Source organism: Cyprinus carpio, chromosome B7, assembly GCF_018340385.1.
Source record: "Cyprinus carpio isolate SPL01 chromosome B7, ASM1834038v1, whole genome shotgun sequence".
Taxonomy (NCBI): Eukaryota; Metazoa; Chordata; class Actinopteri; order Cypriniformes; family Cyprinidae; genus Cyprinus; species Cyprinus carpio.
Window position 1 is genome coordinate 36,894,524 of NC_056603.1, and position 13,552 is coordinate 36,908,075.

General features: G+C 35.4%; 1 protein-coding gene across 1 annotated transcript; it reads right to left on the reverse strand.

Moving 5' to 3' along the window:
* Positions 1-1,370: 1,370 nt before the first annotated feature.
* On the reverse strand, positions 1,371-13,280 carry pkd1l3 (polycystic kidney disease 1-like 3). The gene is made up of 21 exons (XM_042728499.1): positions 12,942-13,280; positions 11,983-12,111; positions 11,727-11,839; positions 11,199-11,261; positions 10,266-10,403; positions 10,037-10,140; positions 9,839-9,956; positions 9,344-9,472; positions 8,916-9,135; positions 8,603-8,784; positions 8,287-8,517; positions 6,724-6,825; positions 6,454-6,632; positions 5,647-5,781; positions 4,984-5,186; positions 4,386-4,570; positions 4,142-4,277; positions 3,443-3,638; positions 2,907-3,123; positions 2,224-2,308; positions 1,371-2,106 (listed from the first exon to the last, which is right to left on the reverse strand). Exons 1-21 carry the CDS (start codon positions 13,264-13,266, stop codon positions 2,060-2,062), a joined length of 3,237 nt encoding a protein of 1,078 aa, XP_042584433.1. The 5' UTR covers positions 13,267-13,280; the 3' UTR covers positions 1,371-2,059.
* Between the last annotated feature and the right edge of the window lie 272 nt (positions 13,281-13,552).

The window sequence follows — 13,552 nt, forward strand, 5'->3', positions numbered from 1 at the left end:
AATATTTCTTCACACAAGCCTTACCAAATACTCTCATCTGAGGGACTGCGAGAGACATGGGTTATTTTGGCACATCAGCTTCTTTAAAAGGGCTGAGATTGCCACATGCACATCTTTGAACCAGCATTTTGGCGATTCATTCACATGCTAGATAGTGAGCAGTTTGGACAGCTTCTGATTTGGAGGGGATGAGGTGCACAGAGACAGGGACACGGGACACAAACCTACTGCCTGTGAGCGTCCCTTCAGGATCTCACCTCTGTGAAGTATAAACACACAGACCCAGAGGAGATTTCAGAGGCCAGGCACAGTGAGAGAGAGTCTGCATGTGACTGCTAACAAATGTGGCCTGAAGCAGGACACAGTGAGAGAACACAGTGACGGCTGCGGCTGGGATGAGTGGATGTACAAGTGAGGCAATGACACACCTTCCTAAAAATAGTGACCTGAAGAGAAGGTGGGGGAAGCACCTTCAGCTATAAATCCCGTTATCTGTAAAAAAGGTCTTGCGTTGCCAGTACCAGCTGAATGTTTACTAGCTGATTTAGAACATTTCACAATTTTCAGCCACTGAAACTATAGTAGCCTATTATCTATAGATAATGATTTTACAGGTAGAAAATGAGTAAATGATGACTGTGCAAAGTCTTTGTATATGATAACTATAACGTGGTGCATGATGATATATTCAAATAAATAACCATTAAAACAAAACTATGTAGTTAATTGTGTTAAACATGCTTATTTTTTATAATCATTACTTGTATTTATCAAAAATGTATTTATTTATAGAAATAAGTATCTTATGCTCACCAAGGAGGTATTTATTTGATCAAAATATATTTAGAAAATATAATTAATTAATTAATTAAATAATAATATAATATTTAGTAGCCATCATTTCTGTCTTCAGTGCTCAAAAAACATGTAATATTTTTAGGAATGTTGAAAACAACTTTTGCTGCTTTATTTATTTATTTTGAGCGTTACACTACCATTAAAAAATTTGTGGTAAGATTTTTCTTTCTTTTGTTTATTTATGAAGGAGAAATTAGTCATTTTATTCAGCAAGGACTCATTAAAATTGTATTTATTAAATGTTATTTATTTATTCATTCATTTGATTATTCATTTGTTTATTCATTCATTCATTTTTACATTTATTAAATTGTTAATTGTTAAAAATGCTTAATGTTTTTACAAAAAAAAATTAAGCAGCAAAAACGTTTGAACAGTAGTGTATATTTGAAAACTGTTGATCATAATTGCACTGAACGTCAAATATATTTTGATTGATACACTGAAATGCATTGGAAAATAATTTATTTATTGAAGTTATACTAAAATACATTTTATAGAGTATTTATAAATTACATAAATTAAACTGAGACATAATAGTGAGAATATTCAGTGGGTTTTTTATGTAATATAGTTTCAACTTTGACACTGACCTACCCCTCATACTGAGATGACATTAAGCAAAGCTCAACAATTACAGCAGACACACAGCAGTATATTTACTGAACAGTTACCAAAATGTGAGCGAAATGAGAATCTGCTCTTGTAGTAAATTAACCCAAAATTGTAATGTATAGAATGATACTGCCCACCAAAATGTAGATATGTTCATGTAAATAACCTTGTGCGAATCTCAATTTGACAGTTTTTTAAAGTGACATTATTGCCATAATCTATTAGAAAACCCTTTGTTCCTGATTTAATCAGAAAACAAAAAGTAAAGAAAAACTTGAGTGTGCTAAACTATACACCATTGCTATTGTAACAGTATAGACTAAATCTATAATATGTTGCTAGATTGTGATACAAAGATCTGTACACATAGTAATAATTACTAAAATATAAACATGAAAAATAAAGTCTGCCTACACAAATGGATTATAATCTGTAAGAGACAGTGAGACGCCAGTCATTTGCATAGACATGAAAATGGCATATCTTTCTGTTCCCAACACCAAAATCTAGAATAAAATTGTGTGAGTTTGATGACTTCTCAAATCAAGCTTCCTCCTTTCCAATTTGAGTCCGAGGTGAGATGTAATCAGGATATTGACCTCCCAGCGTATTCCTCACATTTTCTCTTTTGCTCTGTGAAATGGCAATAAAGCATTAATGAGAACACTGTTTGATATTGGCAGAGACAAAGTTCTTTAAGTTTTTTATGTGTGTGTGTGTGTGTGTGTGTGTGCGCGCCCATGTTCTCACCCTGCAGGAGCAGTTCAACCTCCTCGTTGTTCTCCACAGCTACTGGCCTCAGGATCATTGCAAAGAAGATCGCCACAAATATCACCTGTCACCCATAACAGTTAGGAGGAGAAATCACACATGAGATCTCAGTTGTTTTTCCTAGACATCAGTGAGATTAAATAGAGAGCAACCTGAGACTGTTAGTTCACCCAAAAATAATGTATTCACTCGTTCATACTCATTACTCAGCGCTTAAGATAGAACACATTATTAATTTACTAGTCAACATCACTCAGTCGCCTCATTCTACACCTGTATGACTTCCTTTCTTTGGAGAAAACAAACAAAAGGAAACATTTTGAAGATAGTTCAAGTCACTCTTTTCCAAGAAGTAATAGCATACCACTTTTAAAAAGAGATGCACCTAATTTTAGTGAATGTGTACTTGTAGTGTACTTAAAATGGTGTTTTAATAACAAATATCCATCACAATGAATAATACATTTTATTTTATAAGATTACACTGAAGTGTATGTAAAGATGACTATGCTTTTGTTGCGTGAAAGAGAAAAAAAATGGTGTATGAACATTCTGCAGTGTTCCTTTTGTATTCCAGGAGAGAATGATAGACATTTGTCAATTTTGGGTGAACTATTCCTTAACGTCTCTTCTACTCTTGAGAAGACCCCACTGGTACTTACCTTAAGGGGCTGCAAGATGAAGATGCTTTGGACGAGAGATAATGTAAGAGTGATCACCCACTGTATGGAAGACTCCCTTCCATACTGGAAGCCATAAAACAGGGTAAAGAAGGTGGAAATCCCGCTAATGACAAAAAGCAGGAGCCAACCAATAAAGAGAAACCACCAAGGCAACCACCAACCCTGTTTCTTCTTCTGTACTTGCACAGCTGGTTGGCTGGAACAACAACAACAAAAACAAAATCTGTTTTAACAGAAGAAACAGGATTCTTGCGTTTCTGCTAACAAGAACATCTGCTTATTATTGTACATTTCAAAGAACCAGCTCTTGCCACTAAACAGTTGATGTGTTGAACTGATACTGATAGTGAATTACACACTAGTAATCGATCAAAAATGTTGAGAAGAAAAGAAAAAGAATGTGAGATTAGAAAGAATATGGAAGGACAAAGAGATCCTAAAAGGATGAGTTGAGTTTCTTGTAAAATTGAATCATCTTTTTAATACATCGTATCTGCAGAGTTGACAGTCCTGACCTTTGGGGAGCGTGCTGGAGAGTAGCCATTTCAGCCTTCTTCAGCAGGACACCGACCGTCCCCCGTGCCTGCCGAAGCTCCTCGTTAAGGAAAAAGCCCTTTTCTCCCACATGCTCCAGCAGGTTAGAAATGTGGCTCAGTGAATAGAACACAAAGCGGCTGCAATACGACCAGTGAGGATCACCAACATTTTCCACTGAAAGAGAACACACAACAGAGCTATGATGAGTCTTTGTACAAAAAACATTTTAAAATATTTCTGATGAAGGATTAGTTAATTTTAAGCATGATGTCACATTACAGAAGAACATATATAAAGTTTAATACAGCTACTTATTTTCATTTTAGTCCTTAATTTTGCAAAATTGCTTGAATTAAAATAAACTTGAAATAGGAATACTTAAACTTGATTTATTTTTAGTTGGTTAACAAAGCAACTAACTAAACTTGTAAAACTTTTTAGTTATAAAATGTACATATATTCATATTTTTAAAAAATTATAAAATGACAAAAGCACAACAAAATTAATTAAAACTTGAAAAAAATAAATAAAAACAAATTAAACATGTTAATAAAAGCTGTAATAGAATCTCAATGATACTAAAATAACACTGATTTGTTTTATCATTAATAAATGACATTGACATGATGCTTGATATTAAGAACAAATAGAAAAGAAATAATACAGAACAAGCAACCTTGCATAATCTGAAGGACGTCATTCACTTTGTTCAGGGCCCAGAAAAGATCGCCACTGGTCTCAGGCTGTATCTCTTTGGCAGCCAGCATGTTTTTGGGGCTTTTGCTCAGATGATTTAACAGTCCTACGGTTTCCTAAGATTAGGAACAGAACATCCACTTACAATAATATAACATTTTGCTCACAAGTGTGTATTACTGCAGAAAGCAATTATCATGCTTTGGAGTTACTTCTGCAAGAACCTTTATGATATCATTCATAGAAACAGCAGCAGCAGTTTTCTTGGAGGTGCCAGCCTTCTCTGTGTTCAGGAGAATGCGTGGTTTGATGTGTCTGAAGATAGTAATGATCAGGATGTTGATGGGGAACATTAAAAGGCCGCTCTCTATTGCCACCATGAACTCCTGCCATGTCAGTTCAAAAGAGCCTGTAATATCCAACAAAATATTGTGTACTTTTATAAAAGTAAATACTATTATTAGGGATAATTCACCCAAAATTAAAATTCTATTACTGGGGAAGTCAATGACTACAGCAGCTCTCTAGTAGTTACCCACATTGTTCAAAAATCTTTTGTGTTCAACAGATGAAGAAAATTTATGCAGGGTTTGAACAGGATTTTAATTTTGGGGTGAGCTATCCCTTTAACTAGCTAATATTATTATGCATTCTTTATATATATGCAATAAGCTACTGAACAAAACATGCTCCCTCAAAGCATGACTCTCTCAAACATGACGCATAGCATAAAAATACCCCAGTGGTGTTGAGGGTGAGGCGTCGCATTTGTGCATTACATAATTTTAGAAAATGAAAAATGCCGCAGGGAAGTTTTCTGACCTATCTTTAGAAGGACAGGAGACTCTGCATCAACAGGAAGGTTCCAGAACATGATGTTAATGGCCATGGTGCAGAGCAGTAGACACATGCAGCAGCACACTCTCTGAACACGCGTGAAAGGACTGCGCCGTGGGGGGTCCACGATTGACACCCAGATGTGCTCATCCCGGAAGCCAGAAGAAGTCCGGGTCTGGAAGATATTGCTGGGATGGGGGTTGGTAGGGAGGGTAAATTATTATTTAAAAGAACTTCTCTAAAGCTTGGCTGTTTCTTGTTGTTTTAAAGGCTTATAGAGAATGTTGTACTGAATATAGTGCTGATATTATTTTCATAAAACAGTTTAATAAACAAAAAGTAAGTTACATTTCAGATCAAAATGTTCTAAATCTAAATGAAGCCAAACAATAATATCAATTATTATTCTTGACCTAATGCCCAGAGTGTAATGAGCAATACGATAAAGAGTGGTTACTTTGAAGAAGTTGAAATGATAAAGTTCTTTTAATTTGATTCATTTGATTTGTTGGTCACTACATCATTCCCATACTGCCAATAATGCTATTTCATCATTTTGAAGACCTTACTATTCAAACGCATTCAAACGTTTGACTGGTAGTGCAGGTATAGCTTTAATAATTAAATTATAGAAGTTAAAGTTTTTACCCAAAGCTTGCAACTTCATTCAAGTTAGCTGAGTTGAAGGTCCTCTTGCATATTTCACCTCTCAGCCAGGTTGAGCACAGAAAGTGTGTGACCTCCTGCATCTGTAAATCCTGCACCAAGATTCTGTCCAAGTACCTGATGGAACATTTTGTGATGTGAGACACATGCAACCTAATTCATTCATACACATATTTCTTTCACCCATCACTTCATAGTTCAGGGTCCAGTCCTGCTCCTGGAGGTACAGTGTTATGCGACCTTCCCAAAGAGACTCGCTTAGATGTTTCTAGTAATATTAAAGACTTTTATTAGATGGTCCAGGTGTGTTTGATTGGGACTGACCCTAAAGACGGACAGGATTGGACACCTCTGCCATAGATTAAGGAAGAATTTTGAAAGTGAAATTAGCATTTGGACCTTCTTTAATGAAATCAGAAATCATTCTTTGATCAACAGCTATTCTTACATGATCAGATAAAGGGTAAGGAGAGCTTTCAAGAGCTATCACGTGTCACAAAGTCTGATGGTTTGGCCTTGTAGCTTCAATAGATTTCAAGTTTCAACACGTTTGGAAAAACCATACTCTTGTATATTTAAATGTATTTATTTATTATGGAGTTATTTAGAAATGCAAATTTGTGTTTTTGTCTTCTATTCATGCACATGTTTGTGAATTTAATTGGGAAGATTAAAAAGGAATAGTAAACTAAACAAAATCCTCGCCTCATTTTAAAGTGTAATCTGTTTCTGCCTTGCTATGCAAAAATAAGAAAAAGCATGCAAAAGCCGGGACGAGTAGACACTCACCAGTCAGGGCTTCCACCTGAGTTGTCATGCGATATGTCAATGCTCTGCAGTTCTCCAAGAGAGAAGGGCATACTGAGCAGGAACACATCCACCCCTCCCCTCTCAAACACTGGCTTCTCATGGTCAGACAAACTGTAATGTTCACTTTGCCCTTCTTTGAATTGGAGGGTCATCATAACCTGACGAAGACAAAGACTTGAATTAAGCTCCTAATAAAAACATATCAAAGTTGAGAAGTAAAAACAAGCATATAAATACAGTGTGTATCACCTTGGCAGTGGTGCCAGCTCCTTTTCTGTGGCCTGTTTGCACATGCACAAGGTAGTTGTACATGGCACATGGATGGTTGTCCTCCAACAGTGTCATCTTACGCTGTAGACACAGGTATTTGACCACATTAAAGGCATATTTATCAAGGATCTTGGTGTATCAATAGCAATGGATGCCGTGGAATCAGTTTAGCATTGAAATTCTATTATGCGTCAACATATTTAGATAAAATCACACCCTGGTTAAAGTAAAAAATCATTTACATTTATTTGAAAGTGGTGTCTTGTCTCCTAGATTTTGAAACTAACTGAGGACATTAAGACACAGTAAACAAACATCTGTAACTCTAATGCACAAAACAAAGCAACCTTTTTAAAAACATATTCCTTAATTTCAATATTTCCTTAACATGTATTGCTCTATAACTCTTTGTAGATTCTGTTAAACTGAAACCAGTATCCTGAAAAGTTTTACTTGTAGATGATTTGACCATTTAGTCTAATTAATTCTAGTTTGTCTTCAAGGATGATTGTGACATAAGTGAAGCATACTGGTTTAAGTTAAAGACTACGTGTTGTGGTGACTGAAGAAGAGGCTTCTCTTCATAAAATCAAATGACCATTATATGTGACCCTGGACCACAAAACCAGTCATAAGGGTCAATTTAGGCAAATCTGAGATTCATACATCATCTGAAAGCTGAATAAATAAGCTTTTCATTGATGTATGGTTTGTTAGGATTAGACAATATTTGGCCAAAATACAACTATTTGAAAATCTAGAATTTGAGGGTGCAAAAAAATCAAAATATTGAGAAAATCGCTTTTAAATTTGTCCAAATTAAGTTCTTATCAATGCATATTACTAATCAAAAATTATGTTTGAATATATTTACCGTAGGAAATTTACAAAATATCTTCATGGAACATGATCTTTACTTAATATTCTAATGATTTTTGGCATAAAACAAAAATCAATAATTTTGACCCATTCAATGTATTTTTGGCTATTGCTACAAATATACCCCAGCGACTTAAGACTGGTTTTGTGGTCCAGGGTCACATATTTTACTTGGAAATGTACTTAAGTGGCTGTTTTAAATAAAAGGGGAATGTGATTTTACTTGTTAGCTCAATTAGGATAAAGAAATATCTTCATATTCTGGGGCCAGATTCAAACCATTCTTAAGAATAATATTCCAAACTACCATTTTCTTCTTATTTATTTATTTTTTATTTTTTATACAAAAATACTTAATGTTCTTATCTTTTTCTGAAGATACTTTTTTTTTTAAGAAACATTCAAAGTTTTAAATAATTGCTCTTAGGGTTATGAACATCTTTATCTTAAAGTCATTTTTAACATTTAAGAAGCAATTAAAGATTATGTGAATCTTGCCCCTTATGTCCAAAAATGGCTTCATCACTCCTTGAATTTAACTGGGTTTTTGTCAGCTGTTTTATCGTCCATTAGGTGAAAACTCTAGGTTTGGTCATAACACCTCTTTCCTTAACAAGCCACATGAGTGTGTTAAGTAGGAGAGTAAATGTTAGTATACTGTACCGTTCTGAGAGCTTTGCGGTCTGCATACCAGGCCCACATTATAACCACCAGAAAGAGGGCAAAGAAGCAGCTGAGTAAAACCACCACTATATAGTTCTCATTTACTGTGGCAAACAAAGCTGCCGTCTTGGACAAGTCAACTTGGTTGGGCATCACGAAGAAGGAGCTCCCAAAGAATGTTGTGTGGTTGCACAAACAGTGAGTTAGGTTAGGCATTGTTTTGTGACCAACCTTTGGATAGACATGATATCACAAACATCAAGAAAAGACTGTATATTAAATGTACATTATTAAATGCAACTATCATGGAGTTTACCATGCAGCCCTCTCTACTCCAGGCTCCGAGGTTGGTATCCCAAAACAGGCACTTGGTTACAAAAACTGAGACTTTAAAGGTCAGCATCTCACTTGGGGAGTAATGACTTGGTAATACTGCCACCTTCCAGGCCCCCTCAATTCCCTTTAACATTTCAGGGGTGATCAGCCAGCGATAATTGTCTGTCATACAAAAAATGCAGGGGAAAGGTTAATCTCATGATGATAATATTTATCTCTTACTGAGAGTAGCAACAGTCTTTGAATAATACATGTGAACTTTTCATTTTATTCATTTATTTTCCAAACTTTACCTTTGTAGGTTATATTAGTGCTTTGATTCAAATAGGTGGCGTTTGCCTCCTCTGGTGGGTACAAAGTAACAGTGAGAGTTACGTTTCGATTTGGCATTGCTGTAACAACCACAGTCACATTCACGTCTGAGATGTTGAATTTTGAGGTGACAGCGAACCCTGGTTTCCAGGTTATATCTACAACTTTAGGCTCAGGGGCTTCAGGCCGAGGCAGATATATCTGTACAGAGAGAATCATCAGTAGCTACTTAATTCAACTAAAAATTGAAAAGCTCTTATCACACTGCTTATTGTTTCAAGGCAGCTTTACAGAAAATAGTGCCTTACAAATCTCATAGAGCAAGTCAAATGCATCTGTGTTCAATGTTCACATATTTGAAATTGATGAAGTAAGCTCAGTTATGGTTCTCTAACTAATTTGTTTTCACCTCAATGTTCTCTGAAAGATTTGAGAATTTGAGTAGAGAGCTTCCATTCTGCAAAGAAAAGCTGCAAGTTGCTCCAGTGATGCTTTCGTTGGACTTGGTTTCCAATGGATTCTGTTTAAATTGGAAGAGCTGTAATGATAAAGTTTTTATCAGCTTCAAAGCATGATCATGACTGTGAAATGATTAGTCTATAATGGTCTATTTATGACAGAAGAGGGGTTAAAAATAATAAGCAAAAAAAAAAAAAAGATTAATAATAATAATAATAATTTTAGAGGCAAAGCAAGTTACAGGATTATTATGACGAAAGACTTTTTTTTGTCTCTTTTGGAATAATGTGCACTGATGAATCAAGCACAATAAGACCAGAAATATGTACTATATTAAGAAAGTAAATGGAATTAATTTCGTTTTTAGATTGACTACTGTAAAATATATTAATATTTACTGATTTTATGACTTGGGTTTAAAACCAGGACTTTGATGTTAGCAAACCTGCACATTGACATTCCCAGATGGCAGCTGTCCAGTCATTGCAGTAAGAGATGGAAGCTGGCAAAATCCTCCATCCATTGAGCCAATGGCTTTTCCACCCAGGGTGCTTGAATCTTGCCTATGGAGACACAGCTATACATTAAATACGAGCCATTGCATGTGATAACACAGGGCAGTAATCATTCAACTAATAATGACCTTGTGATATGAATAGTGCCCGTTGGAAGTTCCTTGACAATGTCACCATTATTAGCCAGAGCCTTGGTGTAAATGTAGCCAGCAAGAGTGATGAGTTCCTCAAACTGTTCAAAAAAAATAAAAAAAAAGGAAATATTCACAGTTGAAAAGCCATACCAATGTAAAGCATTTTTCTAGAGAGACATAATCAGCCTCAAAATCATTTTGATAACTTGACAAATTGACTTACATCATCCATGTTGTCAGGTTCACACTCTTGTGAGTATAAAAGCATGGCCGCAGTGCTGTTCATAATTTCATCAAGCTGGATTTGACTCATTTCAGCACTCGTTTGGAGGTGATCATATATGTTTTGCAGGTATTTGGTCTATCCGATAAAGAAGTAATAGAGAACAATTTATTCACATCCTGATTTTGCAGTTAGATGTGTTCCTAGGTCAACATATTTTGTCCAACTTTTTAATCCAAAAATGTAGTCTTGACCTTATCCCTGCACCTAAACCTAACCTTAACCATGAGTAATCCCTAAATGATAGATGAATGACAGTGATGTGCAAGCATCACATACTGATTTTAAGCCTAAACTTCACAAAAACTATAAACTGGTTCTTCAAATCTGATTGGTTAATCACAATGTTGTTCCAGGGGCAACAAAGATGCTGATCCAGGAACATGCTGCACTTGGTAAAACCAGATTTTGCAACAAAACAAGCTATATCGATACATCACTGTGCTATGCTGAAAATAAATGGAATTATAAATGAAAAATGATGGTTTATGAAGCAATGTTGCATGTTTGCGCATGTAGGGCAACTCTAAATTAGAGAGTTTCAGGCCAGCTTAATGAACTGTTCTTTAGCCTATTGGGCCAATGCTGGGTTGTCACTACATTTACTTTTGTTGATCATGTATGCATGGCAGACTTGCTCACTTGCACAAATTAGGATTTTGAAAATTAAAAGCTTGGTAAATATTTTTAAAAGCGTATGTAAAATGAAAATTATTTCTATACTGTTATGGAAAATTTGAAAGGCCCGTTACAAATCTGATATGCTAGACCAACAGAAAAAACTAATAAATACTTCAGAGTGATTATTAATTACTATATGCAATAATGTTATGTATTAATATTTAATTTTGTATAATATAATGCATGAATCACCTTATTGTCCTTTGAAAGTACTTCTGTTGTTGTCTCCAAATCCTTCAACATTGTTTTGGCATTCTGCAAGATCGACAAGAAGGGTTAAAATGATCACGAGTTCATGAATTGTTGTTGAGATTATAATTTACACTGTATGTCAACTCTTTTAAACTCTTTCTACATCCATTTTTTTAAATGATATTATTCACACAGTGTTTGATTATGGTCCAGTCCATTATAGAAACAGCAAGTAGTTAACTTCTTTACAGTCGTAAACCAGTTCAAATTAAAGACATTCATCATGGTATATAACGAGCCATTTTAAGCAAACTCACAGATGCCGAGTAGCCTTGTATATCACTAATTTCTACAATGAAATTGATCTTTTTTTTTTTTTTTTTAGCTTTTTCATACCCTTATCCCAAACTCTACCTTTCCTTTTCCCCTTTATTTTCTGAGGCCTGCTTTCATAAAACAGTTCTGAAGAGGCCACTTTACGGAAATAAAACATAGGACTCTATTCTTTTACTGAAAAAGCTCACCAACCTCCACAAGCTGAGCAGTATTTCCTATATTGATTCCTAGTGACCTCAGTGTGTCAGTAAGACTTCTGCGGCTCCTTTTGTTTGGTTCAGTTGAAGTCAGATGTGTATTTAAATCTGTAACAGCATAACTACATTAAATTCTGTTCCATAGTTAAAAGAAATCTTGTAGTAAGCAATCTCATTTCTGTGATTCACATCATCAAACAATGTTGTTTTATGTAATGTTTGTGTTGAGGAGAGGTGATTTGTTTCTGTACCTCGCGTGCAGAGGGAGCTAAAGCTCATGCTGCAGTGGGGTGTGGTCACCAGCTGAAATGGATCTTTGACCATATAGGTGCAAGCTAAGTGATCTTTACTGACATTGCCATACGAGACAGTTCCCAATCCTGTAAACACACACAAACATATATAAAAAATCTCCATGAATGATATAGTGTCATTTATTTCATCGGCATAAACCCTTAAGGTAAAAATTCTGAATAAGCTTCTTTAGTCGCTCTTTACACCTCCTTACGATCAGCAAAGAATATTTGTATAGACATCTTGAGTTGTATTACTACATGGTTCTTTCGAGATTAAAGCTATTTTTGAGATTACGTAATAGGTTCTTCATTTAAACACACTGACTTCTGTGTTTTCATATAGCATCAGGCCTTATTGGTACTAACTGAACCTTTATTTTTAGGCAAAGCAGTATGTTATGAACAGCATGATACCTGCTATTTTTAAAATACTGCACTAACATCTGTTTGCCTTGCCTTATAAAATTAATTCCTTCATACAAACTCCAGGATGTCATTGGAACACCAAACTTGGTCACACTTTAGTTTGGTTCTCACTATTAATTAACTATTAACTTTTGCCTCAATAAACTCATAATTTGCTGCATGTTAATATTTATTAAGGTAGCTGTTCAGTTAAGGTATGGGACAGATACTGTATGTAAAATATGGCCATGCAGAATAAGTGCTTTATAAGCAATAAACAGCAAATATGCTATGCATGCTGATAAGTAACTAGTTAATAGTGAGAACTGGTCCCTAAACTAAAGCGTTACCCAAAACTTAAATCAAAAAGTCCTCATGAGACCAGATATAGCTTGTTACATTTAACACCATCTATCAGCACTTTCTATTATAGGCACAGGTTTGAATTACATAGTAAGGGTAAAGAAGTAGAGACAATCTACAAATAGAAAACTGTGAACTTTACTCACGTCTGATGGACTTTTTATACATCAACTCCCGACTGACCCACCACGGTCCAGTTTCTGTGGACTGGGTTTGTACGAGCTCCTTAATCTCAGCATTCAGGTCCCTCAGAAGATGCCCCCCTTGTTTTTCACAGCTCTCATGGGCTTCAGCCCATGGCATGGATTCCTGAATAAACTCATACACTATTCCCTCATGAATTTCCAGAATTCTCCTGCCGTAATCTTCTGTCTCATGTCCACTTTCTTCTGATTCATCCTTACAAGTTGTAAGCGGCATCAAAAAAACTGATATCCAACAATAAACAAGCACTTGCTTTGAGAAAGCCATGACTGATAATGCAGCCTTCAGTCTAGGAAAGTTTGTGTGGACTAAAAAACAGGGAGCCTACGTACATCTTAGGCAAATCTGAAATCTCACTTTGTGAAAACAGTGAATGTGAACTAACTTGATTAGGGAAATGGGAGCAGGCACTCAAATACATGCAAAATCTGACTTTAAACCAAGACTCTCCATCCCAAAAGCCTCCAATACTTTGTTTTCCACGATCACAGATTTGTAAAATAAAGACATTTTGATTTTAAATCATACTATCCTGTGCAGGGATTATGGAAAA